This window comes from Megalopta genalis, chromosome 4, assembly GCF_051020955.1.
Source record: "Megalopta genalis isolate 19385.01 chromosome 4, iyMegGena1_principal, whole genome shotgun sequence".
NCBI lineage: Eukaryota > Metazoa > Arthropoda > Insecta > Hymenoptera > Halictidae > Megalopta > Megalopta genalis.
The window spans coordinates 31,672,495-31,695,227 of record NC_135016.1 but is presented as its reverse complement, the minus strand read 5'-3'; the positions used below and the strand labels follow the sequence as shown (position 1 = coordinate 31,695,227).

Sequence of the window (22,733 nt, the reverse complement as noted above, 5' to 3'; positions counted from 1 at the left end):
TAGTTCGACGAAAATGCTGGTCCAAACTCAAACTAAATTATTTTTTCTTCGAGAATGCTGTCTTACCGTGGGTTTATTATAATATATAATAATAATAATAATAATAATAATAATAATAATAATAATGTTATAATATATTATTATAATATATAATATATATATAATATATTATTATAATATATTTATTATAATATAACACGCTCCGTTCACAGCGATCACATTTTGACGCAAGCGTTCCGTAGCGAAAGGGTTGACGCGTTACCGTCACGAAAACGTCCCCTTCGAATCGGCAAAAATAGCGTCCCAATCTGCTGCTAGCACGTAATTCCCGAATCCAGCGCGCTCCGTAAAATCGGCCTCGTATCCCGGCAAAGACACCGCTGGTTGGGTTGCGCCGGTTTTCGGTGTGGGACCTTGACCGAGTGACGTTCTCCGAGCGGCATCGGTGTCGGCAGAGCGGCATGGCAGCGGCCGCGGCAGCGGGAGCAGCAGCAACAACGCGTGCATCAGGAGCAACGAGCACAGGTAACACACAGCGCGCGGGGCAGCATCGGCATCAGCCTCCTCGGCCGGTGTACCCGGGAGAGCATCGGCGCACCGGCAGAGCCGAGGAGCGCGGCGTGTGTGTATACCTGTTAAAGTCCTTATGTCCGTTGCTTCATCCGTTTCACCGTCCATCCGTGCTGCGTTCGTTCGTTCGTCCGTCTGTCTGTCCGTCCGTCCTTACGTCCGTCCGTCCGTCCGTCCGTGCATTCTCTCCTGCCTGTCTCTGTCGGGGCCCGGTCCGGTACGTCGGTGGGATAGGACGGAGCCGCGGTGGAAGGAGTAGTAAGCGGCCTACGCAGTATCAAGCTGGGTCCCAGCTTTTATTAGTTCTTCGGCGCTCGGCGGAGAACGGTGCGTGCCGAAGGAGTGGTAGCCCCTAAGTCGCGTCGCAGGTCCGGAATTACCTAACGAGACCCCGTCGTAATCGGTGCGAGCGAGTCGTCGAAGTGAATTGTACAGGTAGAGAACCACCGGGTGCCGGGACATTCGATCCTGGGCGCCGTCGCAGCATCGAAGCCGAGAGTTCGATCGGTCGCGACTTGAAACGAACACGCGCGTGTGCCACAGCCAAGAAGCAGTGACCTTTCGGGGAACAAGTGTTGCCGGACGGTTCGGATAAGTTCGTTTTGGTTATCGGCATCGAGAGAGTGTGCCGCGTGTAACAGCGCCGGCTAACAGTGAGCAAGAAAGAAATAGGTAGCTCTGGCCGGAGATCGAGGGGATGCTCTCTTGGCCGATCGATGATAATCGTCGCTAGGACGTCGCGTCGCATCAGGATCGGGAGCAAGGTGTTCGTCTCGCCGGTCCCACGGGACGAGACACCCGGCTGCCCTGGTGGCGGTGACAGTTGCTGTACGTGAGAGTGTTTTGTTCGGTAGAACCACGAGCCGCCGGGTCCTCTCTCTCCCTCGATCCTCCTTCGATCCTCTTCTTGCTGGTACGTCGCGGTCAAGGGGGATATCCTTAAAGAGCGCGCCAGAGGCACAACCGATCGGAATGCTACCGTGCCAGTGAAGGTAAATTGAATTCTGAAATTCGAACGGGGTCTACCATTGCCGGGTGCGTTGCCTTTGCGCTGCCATTGCGCGCGCTCGCGCGCGCGGACTAACGCGTGACATCCTCGTCCCGGTGACGGATCGCCGTCTCGGACGAGTCCCTTCGCCGGCAAAAGGCAAGGCGGATTGACTCGTCGTCGACGGTCGATCGTCTCCCATCTATCTCGCCGCGGAACAACCGGCGATCCTCGACCGCTGTGACGGGAACGCTGCGCGTTCGAGGGGATCGGCCGCGAACAGGTGTCATCTTTGAGGGATCGGAGCGAGACTGGCCAGCTCTCCCGGTAGATCCCGGCGAGATCGTGTACCGTTTACCTTCTGTAAGTGTGGTGTGCAACGGAACGCCGGTCGTTGTGTTACGTAAAAGTTTGTTGCTCGCAGCAGCTTCTGTGTTCGCGCGAGGCCTTCGGGATCCGGGCTGCGAACAACCGAGTGTTCGCGATTAGACTGACCGATGATGATGCGCGAAACACGTGAGAGACGATCCGCTAACGAGGTTGCAAATTGCCTCAGCGCCGGCTGGCTAGATTTTCTTCCTCCCTCGAAGAACGAACACCGTTTTCCGTCGTCGCCTTCCTCCCTCCCCGCCCCGCGTGTCGCGTTCCCGCGCGCCGCGTACGTTTCACGGGCGCCGCGGCTTGACTGACAAATCACGCTTACAATGAAATCACTGTAATTATCGCGGTCGCGGCGGGACATCTAACACGCGACATCGCTCGCGTCTGGCCCCGTCAAACGGTCCGGCAACGGGAAACGTTAATCGAAAGGGAAATGACTTTCGTTGCGAATAGATTAGAGACGGGAACGCGACTTACTCTACCGGTAGATTGGATCACGTCGACGATAGGGAAACCAGAAATCGTCTCGCTCGCTCGGACGATCAATTAACGCGGTTGAAACCGACCCTTTAATCAGCTGTCCGCGAGAGGGAACGCTGACGCGATTGGACGTCGCGTTCTCGGCCTGGGATTTCGATCGTTGGCAACGGACACGTGATCGTCGGACAGGGTCGAATTATTGTGTTGCTTTTTTCATTTTCTTCGCTTTGTCTGGGGAGCACGTTTTTCCAAGTACCATTGAACGTCGACTTTCGAGCACCGATCGCCGCGTCGCGTCGTTACGAGTGTTAACCCTTCGCACTCGAAGCCATTTTAACTGTAAATCTAAATCAATATTTCTGACTTATGGTATTTCCATTTTATATAACAAAGTGCATTTTATGCATATATGAAATTTGAAATATGAAATTTGTAGTAGTTATATACGTATGAAATTTGTAGTCTTGCGACTCGTACAGCAGTTAGACTTTTAAGGATTTTTTTACGTCTAGACTTTTATAATATAAAAATTATCTCGGAACGTGATATAACGATTTTAATGGTGCCTCAGAGTCGCCACTCGAGAGTGCAAACGGTTAAATGTCTGTCCAAATGTTGAATATTCATTTTCCCATGCTAATGAAAACGAATGACTTTTTAAAGAACGGTTTTGAAGTTTTTTGCAAATACGTTAGATTGAAATTTCAGGCAAAAATGCGGAAGCGATCAATTTTATAAATTGTCGAATTCAGGCATTTTGCAAAAAAGTTCGTCCTTTGACGCGCGTATCACGATTTTCCCGAATTTAACCACTGTGCAGGTTAAATTTTGTAAATTTACATCGCGATCCGATTATCCGTGATGCGGTGAAACGAAGAACTGAAAAATATTTCACGAAGTTTACGCAAATTTGATGTGACAAAACTGATTACAAGGAACGTAAAAGGAAAATTAAAACTGTTCGAGGATGTCGATGTATTATATTAAATAAAGAATGAAAGAACATTTTATTATTTATTTTGCCTAAAGATCCGCAGTCTAATCGTACCTAATCAAACGATACGTTCTGTTCATAAATTGTAAAACAATTGTTTGGAAATCGCTCTTCTTCGATCAACTATACCGAACCGGTATAACGAATTGCAATATCCGTATTTTAAAATGCGCGATAAAATGCGCAGATTATACTATTGGAACTAAAACAAGTTTATGTTTGCCCCAGCTGAAACGACTCGTTGCGCGATTAAAAATTGTTTTGTAAAAAATCCAGACGTGGCTAGTCGTTCGCAAGTCGTTTATAAATAAATTAAGCGGAGCCGGCTTTTATGGAGCGGGTATTGGAAAAGTCTCGCGAAGAAAACGACGAGTATAAACGGAAAGGAAATGAGCAGAGGGTGTGGGGGGGAGGACTGAACGCGTTCGGTTCGGATAAAAATTCGGGCCGATGTTGACGCGCAATAAAAGGGCCACGTGGAGCTTGACACAGTTACGAGGCACGTCGTCGTCCTGTTTCAGCGTCCTTCTCGACACGTCCCTCGTTAAGTCCAGAAATAGACGCCGGCGAGGGCTTATGAACAGCTCAATCCTTTTGCTTCTCTTTTCTCCCTTTCTTCTGCTCGCTCTTTTGTTTCGCCTGTCCGCTCGCAGCAAGCTTCGCGGAATGAAGATCGCGCCTCGATCTGACGTGCGAATCCCCGCGGCTCACCCGTGACCGAATCCCTCGTCTTTTATTGCGTCGGGAATACGGCGTCGCGACGCGAACCTCCCGCGAAAGCTCGGTGAATGGGAGAACCGGGGGGCGGGAATTAATCGCCGCCTATGGCCGGGTCCACTTCGACCCGAACATAAAACGAGGGTTGAATCTCCGTCGACAGAAGATTCGTTCAATTTGTTTTACAACATTTATTGTATTTGCTTGTTAACGAGCGACAACAATAAATTTTGTTATTTTGAAACTTTTATCGAAACTTGTGCTTCTCATGCAGTCGATTATTTTTATTTATTTATTAGTACTTGAATAGTTTCTTTGAAACATTCAAGCTAAAATCAATTCATGATATCAAGTTTTCGTTTGTGATAAATATGTATGATTGCATTGTTATTCATTTTAAAAACATTGCTGTACGTGGATTCTCGGATATTAAAAATTATTCGATCGGCGGATGATTGTATTGGCTGATTATTTTTCAGTGCATTATTAGCAGAGAATTGCTGTTGATAATTGAAATTAAATTTTTGTAGAAATATTGTTTTTATAACAGCAATTGTTATTATATGACTAAAAAATGTAGAAAATACAATTTTTTCATAATTTGTAATAATAATAAATTGATATTACGTTTACCGTTTAGAAAAACACTTTCGAGAAAAACACATTGAAAGTTTCGTAGACCAATACTCGTCATTCATGTTATTAATATTAAAAAATTAAAAATTGTAGGCGTATTTTTGATGTTATATTATTAAAAAAAAAAATACAAAAGAAAGCGATTTTATCAAAGGCTCGCACTAGAATACTTCTTTAATCTCAATAATTAAGTAACTCGAATCAAATGTCTGTCCTTCTTAATTAAATTGTCCGAACTAACATTTTTTATCATCGATAAAATAAAGCTTTAAATGAATAAAATCATTTTTAAATAAGTGAAAACAAATAAATGAAATTACAGTTGGAATTCTACGAAGTTCAGAAAATTTTCTCCAATTGTCTCTCAGCTTCTAATCAAAAATAGACGATTTGGGAAGAGGAGATACGATTACTCTATTATTACTTATATTATTATTATCATATGATATTATTAGTTATTAATTCTATTTTATAGTTGTTGACAATCGGCTGTAAAAACGAGCCGCGAGGCTCGAATAATCGTATCTCCTCTTCCCAAATTGTCCAGTTTTATTTACAAGCTGATGGTCGATTAGAGAGAATTTACTGTATATATAGAATACCCTGCCTCCACTGCAAAGGTAAGAAGCACGCGATGATTCCAAATACCTTCAAATATCGTGAAATGTGGTAAATTAGTAGATAAGACATTTTAACCAAGGTCGGCAGATTACGTTCTTCGGCTTCGGCTTTGCAAAATTATCGTTATAAAAACGTTAGTTATAAAAAACCACGGTTCCGGATCTGATTAGTTCCACAAGCCGAGAACTTCGCGAGCCGTGAACGCATGAAAATTCCCGGTGCAATAATATTATATTTATACCCGTATGTAGACATAATTATTTCTGGCTCGCACAAATTACAGCACCACGGGCTTGGTGTTTTCTTGTCGCGAAAAAGTTCGAGTTCGTTTGCTCCTCGAATTCATTTCCACTCGAATCCGTAGCTGTCGCCGGAGAATGTAAATAACATTATCACGAGCGTGTCGTAAACATTCAAAATTCAGATTCCGCGGCGGACCTGCTGTTGACCACAGGATCTCCATACCCGTATACGAAACGACATGTTTTCGTTGATAGCCGCGCGTAACGAGGACTTTTCAGGAACAGTTACGACGTCCGCGGCAATTTATTAACCAGCTTCGATATTACACCGTGAAACGCGGCAGGTAAATTGGTGCACGGTGTAATGCCCTAAAACGAGTAACGAGAGAAAAAACAAGTTCCCTCGAATCTTCATAGCGATCTTATTGTTTCTCCGCGGTATCGGGAACGTTTATATAGTCGCGTCATAAATAATCGAGGAAAAATGGTCTGCGGTATCGCATGCGCCTTATTCGCGAAACCGAACTCTTTTTACAAGCTGTCCTCACTGACCACGACGAGTCGCTTAAAAACGTTTTCATATCTTTGCTTTTTGGTTTTACTCGTCGTTCCGCCGTGTTTTCGTATTCACGCGGTATATTATTATTTATGCGACGAATGCAGCCGAAGGAGTGCCGGAATAGTGCGTAAACTATTTATAATTCTGAAGCGCGAAAGAATTTTCTTCGCTTCTTTAACTCTTCGTGTTCCAACTTAATTCGATCACTGCCTCTATTCCCGAAAATGTTAACCGTAAATCTTTTTTGTATCATGAAGTGATACAAAACCAAGTATAAAATATATTACATTTTTCTGCCATATATGTATAGACAGAAATAAATAACCAGGTATAAAATTGTTACTATGTATTTCAAATATCGATACTTATTCGGAAATACAATTTACCAAAAATATTTCGAATGACTATTCTGTATGCGATAAGTAGACCGCGGACTTTGTGCAGTTATGGCAAAAATTAGTACAATTTGAAAGAAAAAAAATAATGAAAGAAACTAAGAATCTTGATATATTTTTTCAACTTATTAAAATTATTATCGGAAGATACAAATCTTGTGCTTGGCTCCTATGTTCTACAGTCATGGCGAACGATTTTTATTTTGCATAAATATCCGTAGGCTAGCGATAAGTCGATTTAAAGAATATTCGTACTTCGCAATGATTTGCGCGACCTTGATGAAAATGTTTAAGCAAAGGTGACAGTAAAAATGCGAGAATCACGCGATTCAGAGCTTAGATGGCAATCGTATTTTTATTTGGATTTTCTACTGCAGTTTAATCGAAGCGTTAATTTACTTGTCGCGGCGACGAACACCGTTCGCGTTCGCGCGATTCATGCGTCGACCATTTTTCCTTCAATTGCCCGCCATTTTTTCTTCGACGATATTAAAGAAACAGCCGCCGGAATACCGACGGGTTGCTCCAGGCGCGAACCCGCGATTTTATCATTGAATCATTGAATGGACGGGCCGCCGCGGCCGGCTGAACAATAAAACAGGCAGGGTAAGGTGCTAAATATTTACGGGAGACACGTGACTGTTTATTGCGCCGAAGTCGCGGTCGAAGAACGCTAGGGAATCATATCGTACATTCTTGTGACGCTGCTTTATTGTCGGCGTTCTTGATTGCCACGCGGGAAAGCTTGCTCGCCGCTCGAGCACCCTGCGAAATTGACTTTGCTGGTCGTTTCAAATCTCTAATGACACTAATTTGATCTGCGTACGCGGACGTACAGGTAATCATTGAATAATTAGTACACCGCGGAGTTTTATACAGATATTTACTTCTATTTTGTATAATTTCAATAAGTTCTAAATATAATGTAATCGTTAAATAATTCTATTGTCATTTTTATCTATTTCATCCACCAGCTAATGTCATAAATGCATAAAATGCACTTAGTCTAAGAATTAGGATTTTAATTGGACGAAAAGTATAACATGGCAGAGCTCGAGAAAATTCCGAAACTTTTTCATAAGCAACCGTGGAATTTCTTAAATATAGTGTTCTATAAAAAAATGTATTGTTAACAAATACAAGTCCTTCGTTACAAAGAAATATCGCAATTCTTGTACACGCCTTCGCAACATAAACTACAAACGACAATAATTCGATGCTTTCTTTATTTTATAGGGACTTTCGTAACCTAAGCACGATTCTCGACGAATGAAAGAATTGTTTTCAACATAGATCGGGTTTGAATAAAATAATTTTCCCGAATCTAGCTCTGCTTTGAAAACCACGAATGTATAATTTACTAGGGAATGTATTATTTATAAGAGAAAATGTAGATAAATCTAACGCAGTCGCACGTTTTCTCTTCCTCGTAATTAAATTTGCCCTAATTTAGTAATACTTATATCTCGCATCGTACACAACTAAACCAGATCGGTGTCTACGAACTTACGGAAATTATAATTGAATGATAATCTTGTGTCATGTGTTTCCTCACAGACGCTACCGTTTTATGTTACCTTCCGACTAAAATCTCAAACTAAATATTCTCACAGCATCTTCTTGTTCTTCGTAGAAGATATCTCGCTCCAAATTCAGTAATTGTTACTGGAATTCAACATTACGTTACTGTTCCATAAATGCTGTGGTTTCAAACTGGATCCTTATTTCTTTTTTCTTTTTTAATGTACATGCTTGCGGAATACTGCTCGTTTTGAATTGTCAAGCAATGCGCGCAAACGCCTCGTTGTCAAAACTTCGCGCAAAACAAAGAATGTTCGAAACCATAAAAAATTATTCACCAGCGATTAATTAACAAAGGAACGGCGATCATAAACAAAGCGCAATTCGAGGCAGCTAAATATTTTCGCACCGCTCCCGCCATAAAACCTCGCACCTCGATTCTTTCTCGCTGTTCGCGTCTTAGAATCACGCTTTTTATTGCCCACGTGTCTGATCTCATCGCCGGAAATGTTCGCCATCGCCTTAAAAAGAACGCTTCTTTATTCCCAAAAAAGTTGGCTCAATTGTGTCTTCCGAAATTCAATCCCATGTTTACAACTAGGCGTATCGCCAAGTATGTAAGCGCGGAACATCTCGGGTTCCAACGATTAGGATAGGGGATAGGGGATGTACGACGGTCCGGTCCGGACGAAAATCCCAGATTCTTCGGGAAGGGAAAACGAGAAAAAAAATAGAAGCACGTTGTCATTGGGTTTATGGCAACCGGCCAACGCTCTGACAGTTCGAGAACCATCGTTGGCAGACGACCTCTCTCGCAAGGATTCGTTCGCCTAATATGGCCACATGCTCTGAAAATCCTTCGGTGATACGTATAGCCCCGTTCATAAGTCACCGGCGACTCGAATAGTCTTATTAATTAGTCGTTATAGTAAAAATATATAGTAAAAATATCTTAAATGTATAATAAGGTGTATTTTCCCTCTGCAATCTGCAAAATCGACAAGATGTTGCAGATCATTTTTAACGAATTATCGATCTTCTACCACGTTTAAGCCTAGCATGCTCGAGCAAGGGTCGAAAAATGTTCACAGAATTTTAAATAGTGTTGTTTCATATGAGTCGTTTATTTTGAAAGTGGCATGAGTCACTTTGTTTTTAAGTCGATACATTTAAGGATTTGCGTTTTAACACGTTTAAAAATATGGATGCTAACTTTCGAGAAGATTTACTTGTATTTGTTATCTCAGGATACTGATATTTTTCATAGTATAAATAATTTCGTATAAACATTAAAAAATCACCACTTTTCATTACGGTAAAGTGACTTATGCCACTTTCAAAATAAACGGCTCATATATTTTTTATATATTTTAATTTTGCAGATACCTAAATGTATCATTTGACAGTATTTTACAAGTAAATATACCTCGAATTGAAAAAATAATATTTACAACACTTTTTCTTACGCCGATAGAGTAAATATCTTAAACTAATATCTCAAGGTTAACGATCTAAGCATTCCATGATATACGATACAAATCTGTAATATTGACATGTGCGATGAACTCGCGGAATAGTAAGTTAGGTATGGTCACGGTTGCCCATTTATAGCAGCGTGTTTCAATGAACAGTTAATAACAGCACACTTTCCAATCTTTATAAACGCACGATAAATGACTACATCGTCGTAAGATAGCTTCCTCTCAGCAGATACTTTTTGCCCAATACAGCATCATCGCTGTATTACAAATGATTCTTACACATCTGTATTGTATTTTTTCTTCAACTCATTTTCATTCCACTGTACTCTAGCAAACACTTCCTAGCATGCAACTACAATATCGTGCAGCAATTTTCAAGTAAACCCATCTTCCTCCGTATCGGTATCATCCGCGCGTTGAACAAACGTTACCATGTATTTTCTATTCAGCTCGAAAAATGCTCTTCAGCCTCCAATAAATCGTTACCAGCATCGTACGCGGTATTATCTCGAACCGTATAACCAATCCTCCGCAATGTTCAGCGTTCTCATGATGCTCGGACTCCGGTTTGTCTCTAAACGCAGCTAGAAAAATGGCCGAATAAGAGGCGGAATGTCCTAGACACGATCCAGGCAGTCGTTAAAGGTCTTCCTTGTACGGGCGAGCCCGCCGATCGCGATCATGCGAATTGTCTCATTTGAAGTTGGCATGCTCGCCCCGTCCCTTCCGCCTAAGGGCTAATAAAGTCGTTGAGCGACAGGGACTTACCCTTTGGTACGTGCTCGAAACGGACGTGTCGCGATTAGATGGCCTTGAGAGATGAAGGAGAGACGAGGTCACCGCTGCTCCTTCGAAGGGCGACCGAGATCCCTCGCGGATACTCGGGAAACGCGCGGTGAATCTGAAATCACGCGCGACGGATCCCATACGGTCTCTCTCTCTCTCTCCCTCTCTCTCTCTGTCTGACTCCCTCTCTCTCTCTTCCTCTCTCTCTCTTTTTCTTTCTCTCTCCCGGGCTCTGCCTCTTTGGCAGAGCGAAGGCGATTCCGCGGAGAGGATCGAGCCGGCGAGAGTCCTCCTCGCATTCCCGAATGATAATCGGAGGTCGTGTGGGTTTCATTAGCCAGAAGTGCCGCGCCGAGCCCGATCCCGACGTCAGCGGTGCTTTCAGAGACGTTTTTACGGAACGCCGCTTCGTAAAACGCTGACTGCGGTTCCGATCGGATCTACATTAACGCTCATAAGTAGACGAACACTTAGTACGCGACAGTATGCAAATCTTATATACTACGCGAATTCGCGAGTCACGCTAGCGAATAGTCCTTACCTTCTTATTAAAGAAACGTTGTATCGATCCGAGCGATCTTTTTATCCGTCAGAACCATTCGTGTAATTGTCACGTTAATTCGTTATCTGCATACCCCGGTTCTCTCGGGCTGCTTGCAGCTTCGTACTCCAAGGTCGCTGCGAGAAGCAGCAGCTTTTTTTGCCAAAAATGTAGGGATCGGGATCAAGTTTAATTATACACCCTTACGAATTCGATTGAAGTTTTAATAATCAAGTTTCAGGGTCGCTACCGCGAAACAATGAAGTTTGATCGAGTATGCTTGCTACGTGATCATCGGACCGAGGATTTTTATGCGAAAGAAAAATGTTCTGCAGCTGTTGCAAAACGCGAGTGCCGAACACAAGAATCGAAATAGCTTCCTTTCTGTAACAAGTTTATTAGAACGAAAGTAATATGTTGACGCTCTCTGATTATCGTAGTATTTTTATTTTTTCTCTTCATATTTTTCGCATAGAACGAAACGGTGTGCCGGACAAACTTCTTGTTTACATTTATAGCAGCGCGCGCTATGTATAGTCCTCGCGCGACAAGAAGGCACCTCCGTGTTTACGTTTCCCCTCTTACCAGCTGCGGCAGTGGGGCAGCTGGTAAGAGGGGGAATGTAAACACAGAGGTGCCCTCTTGTCGCGCGAGAGCCATACATTTGCGTTAAGACGTATAGCAAAATCACTACTGTATTCATCCCGTCCTTTACCGTCGCTCATCCTTCAGATTTTCACTCGCTTGTTATCGCTCGCGTCCATTCAAAATTCTTCCGAAGTATTAGATTCGAGTTCCCTATAGTTCAAGGTATTCCGTTGACAAAGGAAGAAGCGACGTGTCTTCTCCTGCTCGTGAGATTCCTGTGCGTCGAATTGACACACGAAGATGTAATAAAGAAATATAAAATATCGTCACATCTTTACTTTGCAAGTTTGAAATCAATTTTTCTAAAAATAGCACAGTAATATATTCCGTAACTCGAAAACAGTGTCGAATTTTCACGAGAAAGGGACGAGGATTCGAGAGAATATTCTGTTTGATATAGAAAATTCAACTGGCCAAGATAAAAGTTGTAGGAACTTTAAAGAAAGACGAATACCGCTTTATCTTTGGAATAAATTCGGACGAAGTTGAAATTTGATTATCTTTCGCTTCAGAATTCGCCGCGGTCCAGATCTTCCGTTCCACAGAGTATAGCTAATTGTAAGAATAGACGCTCCGCCTTGGACTCGATCAATGAAAAATCAAGGCATTGTTCTTTATGAAAAGTTTCACGGACAGTTCGAAACCGCAGCGGACCGTGCAACGAGATCCCGGAGGGTTGCGTTCCGATTAAAGAATCGATAAGAGGATGTACCAACGTCATGCTCGGAATCCGAGATTATAGCTTTGCATGACGCTTTACGAAAGATGGGGTAAAATAAGAAAATACGAGGTAGCTTATCGCACGATCACGAAGTCATTGTCACTATTCCGCACCGTCATCGTCATCCCGGCAACTGTCAATAGACCGTTTGCACGTATCTCGAGCGTCTCATCGGGTTGCATGACGACAATGGGGACCATTATCACCCCGTCGCGTTCATCGCGATCATTGTCGGGGCACATGCACATGCGCAGCCTCGCCGATGCCGGGAACACAACGCGTCTTTGTCGCGCGAACACGCGAAAACACTCTTGTCACTGGTCGATCCTGCTGCGATTCGAGAAAAATCCGAGTCGATTTCGAACACACAGCCCCGGAAAAAATGCAGTCTATTTCCTCCTTTCATCGTTCATCTTCTTGCATTTCATCGTCGTATTAATTTGTAAATTGTATATGAAAAGAGAACTGTTCGGATACGCGAATCGGTCAATGAATTCGCATGTTCGCTATTTGTGACAATTTTTATTGCAAACGTATCGACGTTAATTATATCGCTCGTATAATTTTCAAGTCACCTACCGATTTATCCTACCTTCTTTTAATCTAATTGCATTTTCTGCCATAATTCAAATGAGATTCAACCGCTACTTGACACATCGGAGTAAGTACGATTTTATTAAAATAATGAATCGACCGATGTAAATCTTTCGTATTCGTATAAAAACTCGAATCATTGAACGTTAATTAACATCTTATGGAAGACAAATTTTATTGAAATTTGCAAATAAATTTTTACTATTTTTGGTATTTTCATATCAATTGTTACATCCTTTCCTATAATAAGCTTGAAAACATTGGATTTTACCAATTACCATTTTATCAAAATTGAACAGTGAAATTTTATTCGATTTTCTGTTCTATCAATCGGAACGTGAACCAATGAATTTGTATAATCTTTCTAATATTATTTCTAAGGAAACGTATGTTGCTGATAGCGAACAAGAATTCAACGTACATTTCTCTATTTTCTACAGATAAATCACGGCAAAATGGTAGAAAATTGCCTAGTTAGAGTGAAAAATAACTTCCAAGAAAGTTTTCCGAGCAAGTCATTATCTCGAAATAAAATGGAACACTTATCGCTAGCACAGAAACATTTTCCAACTTTCATGTTCCCCATAGCGAAAGAGATTAATGACAAAGTTTCTTAGCCATTTAGCTCTGTATGACGTCAAATGGCATGTTACCTTCAATACACTCGTGTTACTATCTCGATAAAAATTTTTGTAAATTATGTTCGTACATTTCAGACATTTTAAAAGTAAAAAGCAAATGATTCTCCTAAAACCAGACCCTTTTTTCTTAATTATAATTTATATCGTTAAAATGTATGAATTAATTAAATATCAACAGCTTGTATGCCAGAATTTAATGTTGATTGTGGTCGAATTTAAACGAGAACACTCCACAGAGGGTAAAAGGTAATGATTTTTTAATCGCACAACTTAGAATCGATGCGAGCACCAAAACCCAGCGAACCGAATTTCCGCATTTTCGTGTCCACCCTGTACATGTATGAACGCGCACACGCTTCCAAGCACGGCACAAAACTGTGAAAAACACAGCTCGACAAAACAAACACTGCATTATGCAAAAAAATGTACCCGGAACTTGTAAATAAAGCACAAACATATCACAAATTTTTATCATTTATAAATTTATAATATTTATTAATTTCCGGAAGGAATTCCGAACGAATAGTACCACGATAAAGAAATGGTTTTCAAATTTTTTATCCGAGCTTATAACGAAAATTTATAGATTAATATTTTAATAAAATTATTTAAATTCTTATTAAGGTAAAAATTATCTAATGCTTTTTCCGGGGCACAAGATTATCATCTATTTTATCGCAACTTTAAAGTGTTATTTTTTATTTATGTTACCGTTCGATAGATCGATGTTTCTAGATAACGTAATGAACTTTGAAATATTTATTTAATACGTATAAAAAGTAATAATAAAATAGTAAAGTACGTGTGTATACCTATTACGAAACTCTGTGTTTTCGTACCATGTTCCCGTGTTTCATATTTAATGTTTGTATTTTGGAACGCTCGTTTCAAAATAGAAACATTGCATGTAAAACAGATGCGAACTGTTCCATAATAGGGACAGCGAAAAATTCAAGTACATAATATGGAACGGCATGTTTTTGCTTAGAAACACCCATTATTCCAACAAATACTTTTTTTACAACGATTACATATGCGACGATAATATTATTTCTCAACAATGTTCTAAAATATGAATAGCATTTTCACATCCAATTTTATATATGCTCTTAAACTTAGCTTAATATATCTAATTTTAGATAATTTTAGAGGCTCGGATAAAAAAGTTGAAAGAACATAATTTTTGTATAATTCCAATCGATCGCAATTCTCGACAATTTTTTAGCCATATTGTCTAGAAAACTAATCCCTCTAATGTCTCAACGAAATTGAGATCGCTTGGCATTCGGGTACATTAGCGACTGACTGCGACGCGGACCGTGTAGAGCATAAATCTGAAAATCTGCTCGACTCGGTGATCTGATATACTAAGAGCGCAGCTTTGCTTGGCTTACAGGTTGGTTGGTGATCGGGTCTAGCGGTGTGATCGGGAAGAGTGAAGGCGAGGGGAGCGATAGAGCGAAAGGTTGACGCAATTAGAGGCCGTGGTTGAGTGACGGAAGTCGGTTTGTCGGGGGTAGCGAGGCGAGAGGGTGCCGAACGAGAAGGAGAAAAGCGAAACGGGGGGAAGTGTGTTATGGTTGGGAGGAAAAGGCCGGAAAGATGCTCGAGGTTCAGCGCTCGGACTTTTTAAGAGAGGAGGAAGCCTCCAACGCCCCCACCGCCGATTTACTACCCCCCGACTCGACCGGGGCTTCCGTCTCCGGGTGGAAGCCCGCTGAGAGAACCGTCTCCTTCAATCGAGACGTCCACGTCAAGAGGATCGGTGAGTCCAGGCAATCACACCATATGAGCAAAGAACACCCGCGAGTGCTAGAGCGAGAGAGAGAGAAAGAGAGAGAGAGAAAGGGAGAGGGAGAGCGCGCGCGAGAAATAGAGAACGCCGAGTCGGGCTTATTATCGTTGCTTGACTTTCGCGGTTCTTGCCTCTGTTCCGCAGAAATTGATCGAGGCCTGCATTTCCTGTTCTTATCTAACGATATTTGAGCACGTTTATCGTATCATTTGAATCTTCTTGTTTGAATATCGCTCCATTCGCGTTCGAGGAAGTAGCCAAAGTGATTGAGATTGAAATGGGAACGTTGGCGCGGTAAGAATATCATTTTCTTTTCATAGACTTCGCGATGATTGCTCCACGGCTAAAAAGAATTTAATTATTTTCTTTCGTCGTTGGAATTACATTCGGCGTTTCACAATTATACAAAACATGCAGCGTTTTTGTTGGCAGCTATTAAATTCGTGCACGCGCTGCCGGAAAAATTCGTACTCTCACTTTGATTGCTACCTGCTTTTACCATTAAATAAGGATAGTGAACGTGGTTGTTAGATTATGTTTTCGAAGATTTGTTAAAATAGAAAAAGTATACAATTAAGTAGGATAGAGGAACCAGTTACTGTGTCCTGTTGACGGACTTCGGGAGTTTTCGCTATTAAAAACAACTTTAGCAATTTAACCTTGACATTTCTTAAGAAGTTAGAGGTAAATTTCAAAATATTTAAAAATTGATGTTCGATAAATTTTTAAATATAACAGAGACGATTTAAGACTTCAAGTCCATTTTGTAGTAATTGACACTGAAATTGAAACTAAAACCAACAATTCAAATAAATAATTATTTTTATGGTATTTCACGAACTTCCGTCTTATAGATGTCTGAGTTTAACGAACAAATACCTAATTGAATTTAAATAGAAAATTTAATGTATCGTATTCGATAGATACAAAGTTAATTGTGCTTGCGAATAGACGAAAAGCAGAGTAATTTTCTATCCAGCAGTAACTAGCTCCGCTACCCTACAGCGAATAAAATATTGATTTAATATTTCTCGATTATTTTACTTACGTCGAGTTTTCGTAACCGTGAAAATCCGTGACAATAATTAAAGCAATTATAAAAATTGATTTTTGAAACTGTTTTGAAAAGAGAAAATCGCTCACATCGAAAGTGTAGCTACGAAAATTTGAATTTTGCCAGTCCGTTTTGCAACAACATTTCGCAACGCCATGAGAACGGTGCTACAGTTCGAGTATCATGCTTCAGTCCAAACCGGTGACCTCGAGAGAGGAGAAAATGCGAGATTACGAGAACGATTGCAACGAAGACACGCGGTCTTGTGTTCCAGAAAAAATATGGCCAGGTCCTAGAGCGATCTCAGATTATGAAAATTATTTGTACCGGGCCTCTCTCTAGTTTCGCACCGAGAATCTCGCGCTGTCAGAAGATCTGAATCTGCGAAACTCCCAGCTTCAGAAAAATTATCAGAAATCTTCGCGCGGAGGTATACTTAGCATACAAAGTCTGACGGAGCTGCGTTTGCAACGTCAAAATTACTCGAAAATTCTTGTTCGTGATCTTTATCGAGGTTTCTAGAATAACTTCTCAAAGTCTGTGATACTGTTGTAACAATTTTTATTGGAACCTATAAACTGTTTTGTTAGTATAGATAAACAATTTTTACATTCATTCGCGTTACACAGGATGTCCCATAATTACGTTAACACCCGGAAAGGGGTGATTCTCGAGGTCGTTCGAAGTAACTTTTCCCTTAGCGAAAATGCAATCCGCGGCTTTGTTTACGAGTTATTAATGAAAAACAGTGACCAATGAGAGGCGAGCTCGGCTGACGCGAGACGGCCGAGCCAACGAACGGAACTGGGCTTCGGCCTTCCGTTGGCTCGGACGCCTCGCGTCAGCTAATCTCGCAGGCAATTCTTCACAAAAAGTTGATAATAATTTTCAAGACTTTATCAAGGTATTTGGTTCGTTAAAATGGAATGATTTTTGCCACCGCGCATCGGACGATACCGTGCCACGTGCTTCTAAAAGGCACATTAATTCCATTAGAGGTAATATCAGCAAGTTGGTGCACGCGAGGAAACACCTGTTGTGCCAATAAGCGAAAAGTCAAGCAACGATGTCGGTTCGCGACGTGTTCCGCTTAACTTCTATCTAACTGTTCCAAGCTCGAGCTCTCGATATCGATGTATAACACATTTAATCAAGGCCCAGCCGCTGACTAACGGCACGAATGATCGTTGCGCTCTCGCGCTCGCCTCGATCGATCTTTTCCCCCTTTGTGTGTAATCATTAATAACGTATCAGTAATACCATTAATTGTTGTCTGTTTAATATCCGCTGATCTTGTAACAATAACTCAAGGAAACGCGGCCGAAGCGCACCGATGGCCTTGACCTCGAAGCCACCGGCGCGCTCCGAACGATTTCCAAGACGCCGATTTTCGTCGCATTTCCAATCGTCTTAATTTGTGCTCTTTGTTTCTTCGTTACTGTGATACGTGGGCTCGTTACGGTAATGGTGTGTGCGCGCTGGACTCAGCCATTCCTCTTTCACCGCAAGCTTAATTATATTAATTACCATTAATTGTCTGTCTCCTCTCACCCCGAGCCAAGCGATTCACGCGTCCTCGAACGACCCACGTGTGTGTCCCACCGTGATCACGGTGGTTTGCTTGCCATATCGTCGATAAACTGCGGAACGTCGTGCAAATACCAATGAAATTGAAATTGAATCGTTAAATTCGTAATTGACGACGTTCCGCGGTCTAGTCGTCACTTAACACGCGTATTAATACTAGAACTACTGCGCCAATATCAATTTCTGATTGTCTATTTTGTAATCGACGAAATCGTAATGTTCTCGACAAGTCTTGGCAACGAGTTCATTTACCGTTGCAATTTCTTTTTGCAATTGTTCTCGAATCAAATTAGCTCGCTATTTACCGATTTGCTGGAACAAGAAATTCCATCTCCTAGTATCGAGTACTTTTCTATTTGTTACGTTAACGCTCGAACCGCGTCCGTTTGCACTCGGTACACGAATATTATTGTTTGACTATTTAATATTAATAGAATATTAATCGAATAACTATTTAAATATTAGTTTCCGACGTTTAATTTCAATTTTCATATACATGTATATCTCATTAAAGTCTATTCAAAGTTCTAGTTGATGAAGAAAAAGAAAGTTTGACAAAATAATAAACAATTCCAAGCTTACTCGGCTCAATTTTTTATGTCAAATTAATCCACCGTTGAAATATTTGTTGCTCTAACCTAGAAGATTATTCGATACAAGTAGAATAGACAAATGGAAAAACAGAGAAATAAAGCATTCTTCGTATTTATTGGACCCAGTTCCGAGATTTACAAAGTCCAACACGTTGACAGTACTTCTAGCGTTAAGTATTAAGCATGGTCGACTAACGGAGACAATCCAGATCTTGATACATAATTTGCTGTCTTGCTGTATCTATGAAGCAGCAAAGCTTCGGGATTTATCGAATCGTCCAAATATCTGTTTATCCCAGCATTCTATGTATGGATAACTTTACGAAAGTAAGTGGCATATCTCAAGCATATTTATAGGATTTCAGTCGAAGCTGCAGCTGCGTTACGTGGATCATAGTTGTGCACGCTGCGTGGGAAAGTGAAAACTCTTATGAATTACGCTGACAATGACGACAGTAGTTTGTCACTCCCGGAAACGGACCTGTTGTATTCCAATCACCACTTCCTAACTTTCCTATTTTCATGCAGGAACATTGCGCAGCGACGCGGGCATTAATTGTGAATTGTTTTACCTGGAAGTTCACTGAGATTATGGAGACTGTTTGAAAGCAGAGACCAGGATTCGTCGCGAAATGCCTGAAAACGAGAGTTGGACATTATTCTCGAATTGTTTCGAATAAATATTTATCTAAGATGATTATTCGAATAAACTTGTTTCTAACATAATTATTCGATTGGATTCTCTTTTTGGTTAAATATTTTATTCGAACAACGATTATTAAATTATTCGTCTTAAATAATTCTATCTGCTTTATTATATTTATTAGTGCTCTCATAATTATAGTTACTCACAAAATTGACCGTATACCTCTTAAAAAGCAATTCCTTTTTTAGAACTGGGCTAAGCGACTTGAATTTTGTTTAGATGATTGCAGAACTGTTCTACTAGACGACGACCAAAATGTCGTTCTTTAATTTTGCTATTACTTGGAATGACAGAAATAAAAAATAAAAAACTCTCGTTTTTTTAACTTTTTTTATCCGAGCCTATAACGGAAATTTAAAAAATGCCTCTCGTCGATCTCGGTTATCCACGAAAGGCTTTTTTAAAATTCTTCTTATAGGCCCGGATCAGATAAGAGTTAAAAAAACGAGAGTTTTTTTTCTTTTTTTATCATCCCAAGTAATAGCAAAATTAAGAAAAGGCATTTTAGCCGTCGTCTAACAGACTAGTCCCTCTATCGTCTAAAAAGAAATTCAAGTCACTTACTCCGGTATCCAGAAAGTTATTGCGTTTCGAACGACGTAGCATCTCGGTTAACAGAATTCGTTGGTTGCAGAAGATACGCGAGTCGCTGTTGCTCGAAATCCGAGGTTTTATCGCAGAAGCGAACGTGCCATTTTCCCATCGTCGGGACGAATGTTAACACTATGCCGACCGCAGATCTTAGATACGATTCTTTTGTTTGACGCCGGCATAATAGCTTGGAAATTTTAGATTTTTAAAAAAATTTTGAAGATGGAGGTGATATAAATTCCTAAAATTAACCCTTTGCACTCGAAGCCGTTTTAACTGTAAATCAAAAATAATTTTTCTGACTTATAGTATTTCCATTTTATATGACAAAATGCATAAATTCCCAAAATTAAGATATGTCATCCGAGAATTTTCGTACTTAATTCTTAGTTAAATAAGCACAATGCTATAGTTGGTTTGCTGCCTTTTAACACCCAAGAAATATAGTTCAAATGTTAAATTTCAGTTTTTTCAAATGGCACCAAAGTGGTACCACCGACATATAACAAAGATAGTTTTTGCATGCACCAGCGTGGTGCCACCGAACGGCATAGTGTTAATAGTTGCGACGCAACTGGCGAACGCGTTGATTTGAGATCGATTAGCCAAGGCTAATGTGGCGGGATTGCGACGAGAAGGGAACACGTCGGCGGACGGTGCCGGTCAGTGATACAGTGATGCAATAATATCTGGCGAGCACCGGCTTCGGAAAATTAATGGCCACTAAACTGAAGCAACTATCCGAAGTCCCAGGCCGGCGTTTGTATTACTTTATAGTTGGCATCCGCTGAGTTTACGATCGTCAGCCAGTGTAGTTGGCCGCGATTGTTAGTTTCTTCGGGCGGGCGAAAAGACCGCGCGGCGAGCAGGCAACGGCGCGGCGCGGCACGGCCGGCAGCCAAAGACAAGGAAATTAGCAGGGACGAGGAGTTAGTGTCTCGACGGTTAGGCCTCTAATGGCATCGGCTAATAACGCCGCGCGAGGCAGGAACGGTTTTCGTGCGAGCGCGGAGACGCGACGACACGCGGGCTCCGCCGACTTCGTCTTCATCTCCTGGACATCGTCATCCTCGTCGTCGTCGTCGTCGTCGTCTTCTTCTTCTTCTTCTTGGCAGCCGGCCAGGCTTTCGCCGCTGTCCATTGACGCGAGGCCGTTCATTTTTTTCATTATCGAGCCAAGGAGATTGTCAAGGTCGAATGTCAAGATTGCGAATGAATGGTCAGCGAACCCATCATCCATTCACTTTTTGCTCGTGACGCCGCGGCACGATCTTCGCCGCGTCGATTCACCGTAGACGTCCTATAAGAGAGTGATAGAGAGGCAGAGGAAGCGGGAGAGGGACAGAGAGAGAGAGAGAGAGAGAGAGAGAGAAACAGAGGGAAAAAATTGACAATCCTCTCTACCGGAGAAAATCGCTTTGACATCGAGGTAATCGACCGGACACGCGTAATTAAATTCGTTAATCCGTCATCGAGCCGACGCTCGAGTCTCTCGTTTTTTGTCGCGCCGCGTAAACAGTTTGCTCGAAAATATTTTCTGTCCGACACGTTCACATTGTATTATATTCTCGTCTAGCGTCGATTCAGCGAAGTAATACACGGTAGCGCGCGTAATCATCGAACCCGGAGTAACTTTCGCGTCGTTACAGATATTTATACGAAACTAAGAGACAAAAACTGTGTTTGTATATTTCTATTTTCTATTATTTTTAATACAGAGATATACGACTGTGGGCTTTCGTTTAGTTTTCGTTCAAATATCGCCAAAAATGTAAAGGATACTTTGACTTTACAATTAATCGCATCATTGTACTTTGAAAGAAATACGCGCGGATCACAAGCTTCATAAGTCATTTTACGAAAATTAGGATCGGAGAAAAGTTTTCTTCGTCAACTAAAACATTGCTAATTATAAACGTAAAATAAAAATGCTATCGGATCTACTTGTTAATTCGTTCGTAACCTTGCATTTTTTAATTTTGCGCAAGGATCCGCGGTCTACCAATTAGAATACTTTTACAATAATTAATGCTCTAGAAACAATTTCTTTGAAATGAAACAAAAGATGGATCTAGAAAATTTGTTCCCTCGATATAATTTATACACGCTCTAAATAATCCCTTGCCGTGCTCGAACAAGTCCGACGCGATTTCTAATAGTCGAATGTTATTTCGTTCTTTCGAGTCAGAATAAAATTCCGTTTTCTCGTCATAAATACTTGACGGTCCGAGCGAATGTAGACACACGATGAACATTAATTTTCTCTTGCTTCTGAGAAACTGTTCAAATCGAGAAAGCTTTCGAAATCGTTGCAATCGATTGACCCACTTAATTTCCCTTGAAATAACAAAAACCGCGGTGCAACGATGAGAGACAGAGCAAGGATTTCCAGTTCGGTTCCTCGCTGTATCGGAGATCCCGATGTGAAATTTGTTTGCAAATCCGAGCGGTCATAATACGAGCCGCGAAGGGTTAACGACACTTTGCTAACCAACGCCGGCACCTTGTCTTCCGATCAAGCTGCGTCGCTCCTTTGAATCTCGCGAGCCGAGACTAACCTGGGCAAATTGAATATCGCGCTCTCCTCGCGCTGACAGCGATCGCTCCGAGTCTTCTTGAACTTTAATGATATCCGTCGCTCGTGAACCGCGCGATGTCTGTATTAATTCGTTTCCTCGTTGCGTCACGCTGATGGTTCTTTAACCTCGCGCGCCTCGCAAAAGAATCCATCCGCGCCGCTTTTTCTTTTCTTGCTGCGGCTGTATTGTTGGAGCGTCAGGTGCACGTTTTGTATACTCTCGGAAGGAGGATCGTAAAGATGAACGATCCCCGACGATCCTGCTGGATCATTTATACTTTATACGACGCACCGGCGTGTACGGCACCGCGTG

The 22,733-nt window shown here is 41.6% G+C and overlaps 1 protein-coding gene across 2 annotated transcripts in view; it reads left to right on the top strand.

Annotated features, from left to right (window-relative positions):
* The first annotated feature begins 798 nt into the window (after positions 1-798).
* blo (bloated) overlaps positions 799-22,733 on the top strand; it is a 241,798-nt gene continuing 219,863 nt past the window's right edge. The window contains exons 1-2 of one of the 2 annotated variants that reach the window (XM_033466910.2): positions 799-1,398; positions 14,913-15,281. In XM_033466910.2, coding sequence (XP_033322801.2) covers positions 15,119-15,281 — 163 coding nt within the window. In that variant the 5' untranslated portion in view covers positions 799-1,398; positions 14,913-15,118. Of the gene's footprint in view, positions 1,563-14,912; positions 15,282-22,733 lie in introns of both variants that reach the window. The other variant, XM_033466909.2, reaches the window with a different exon arrangement.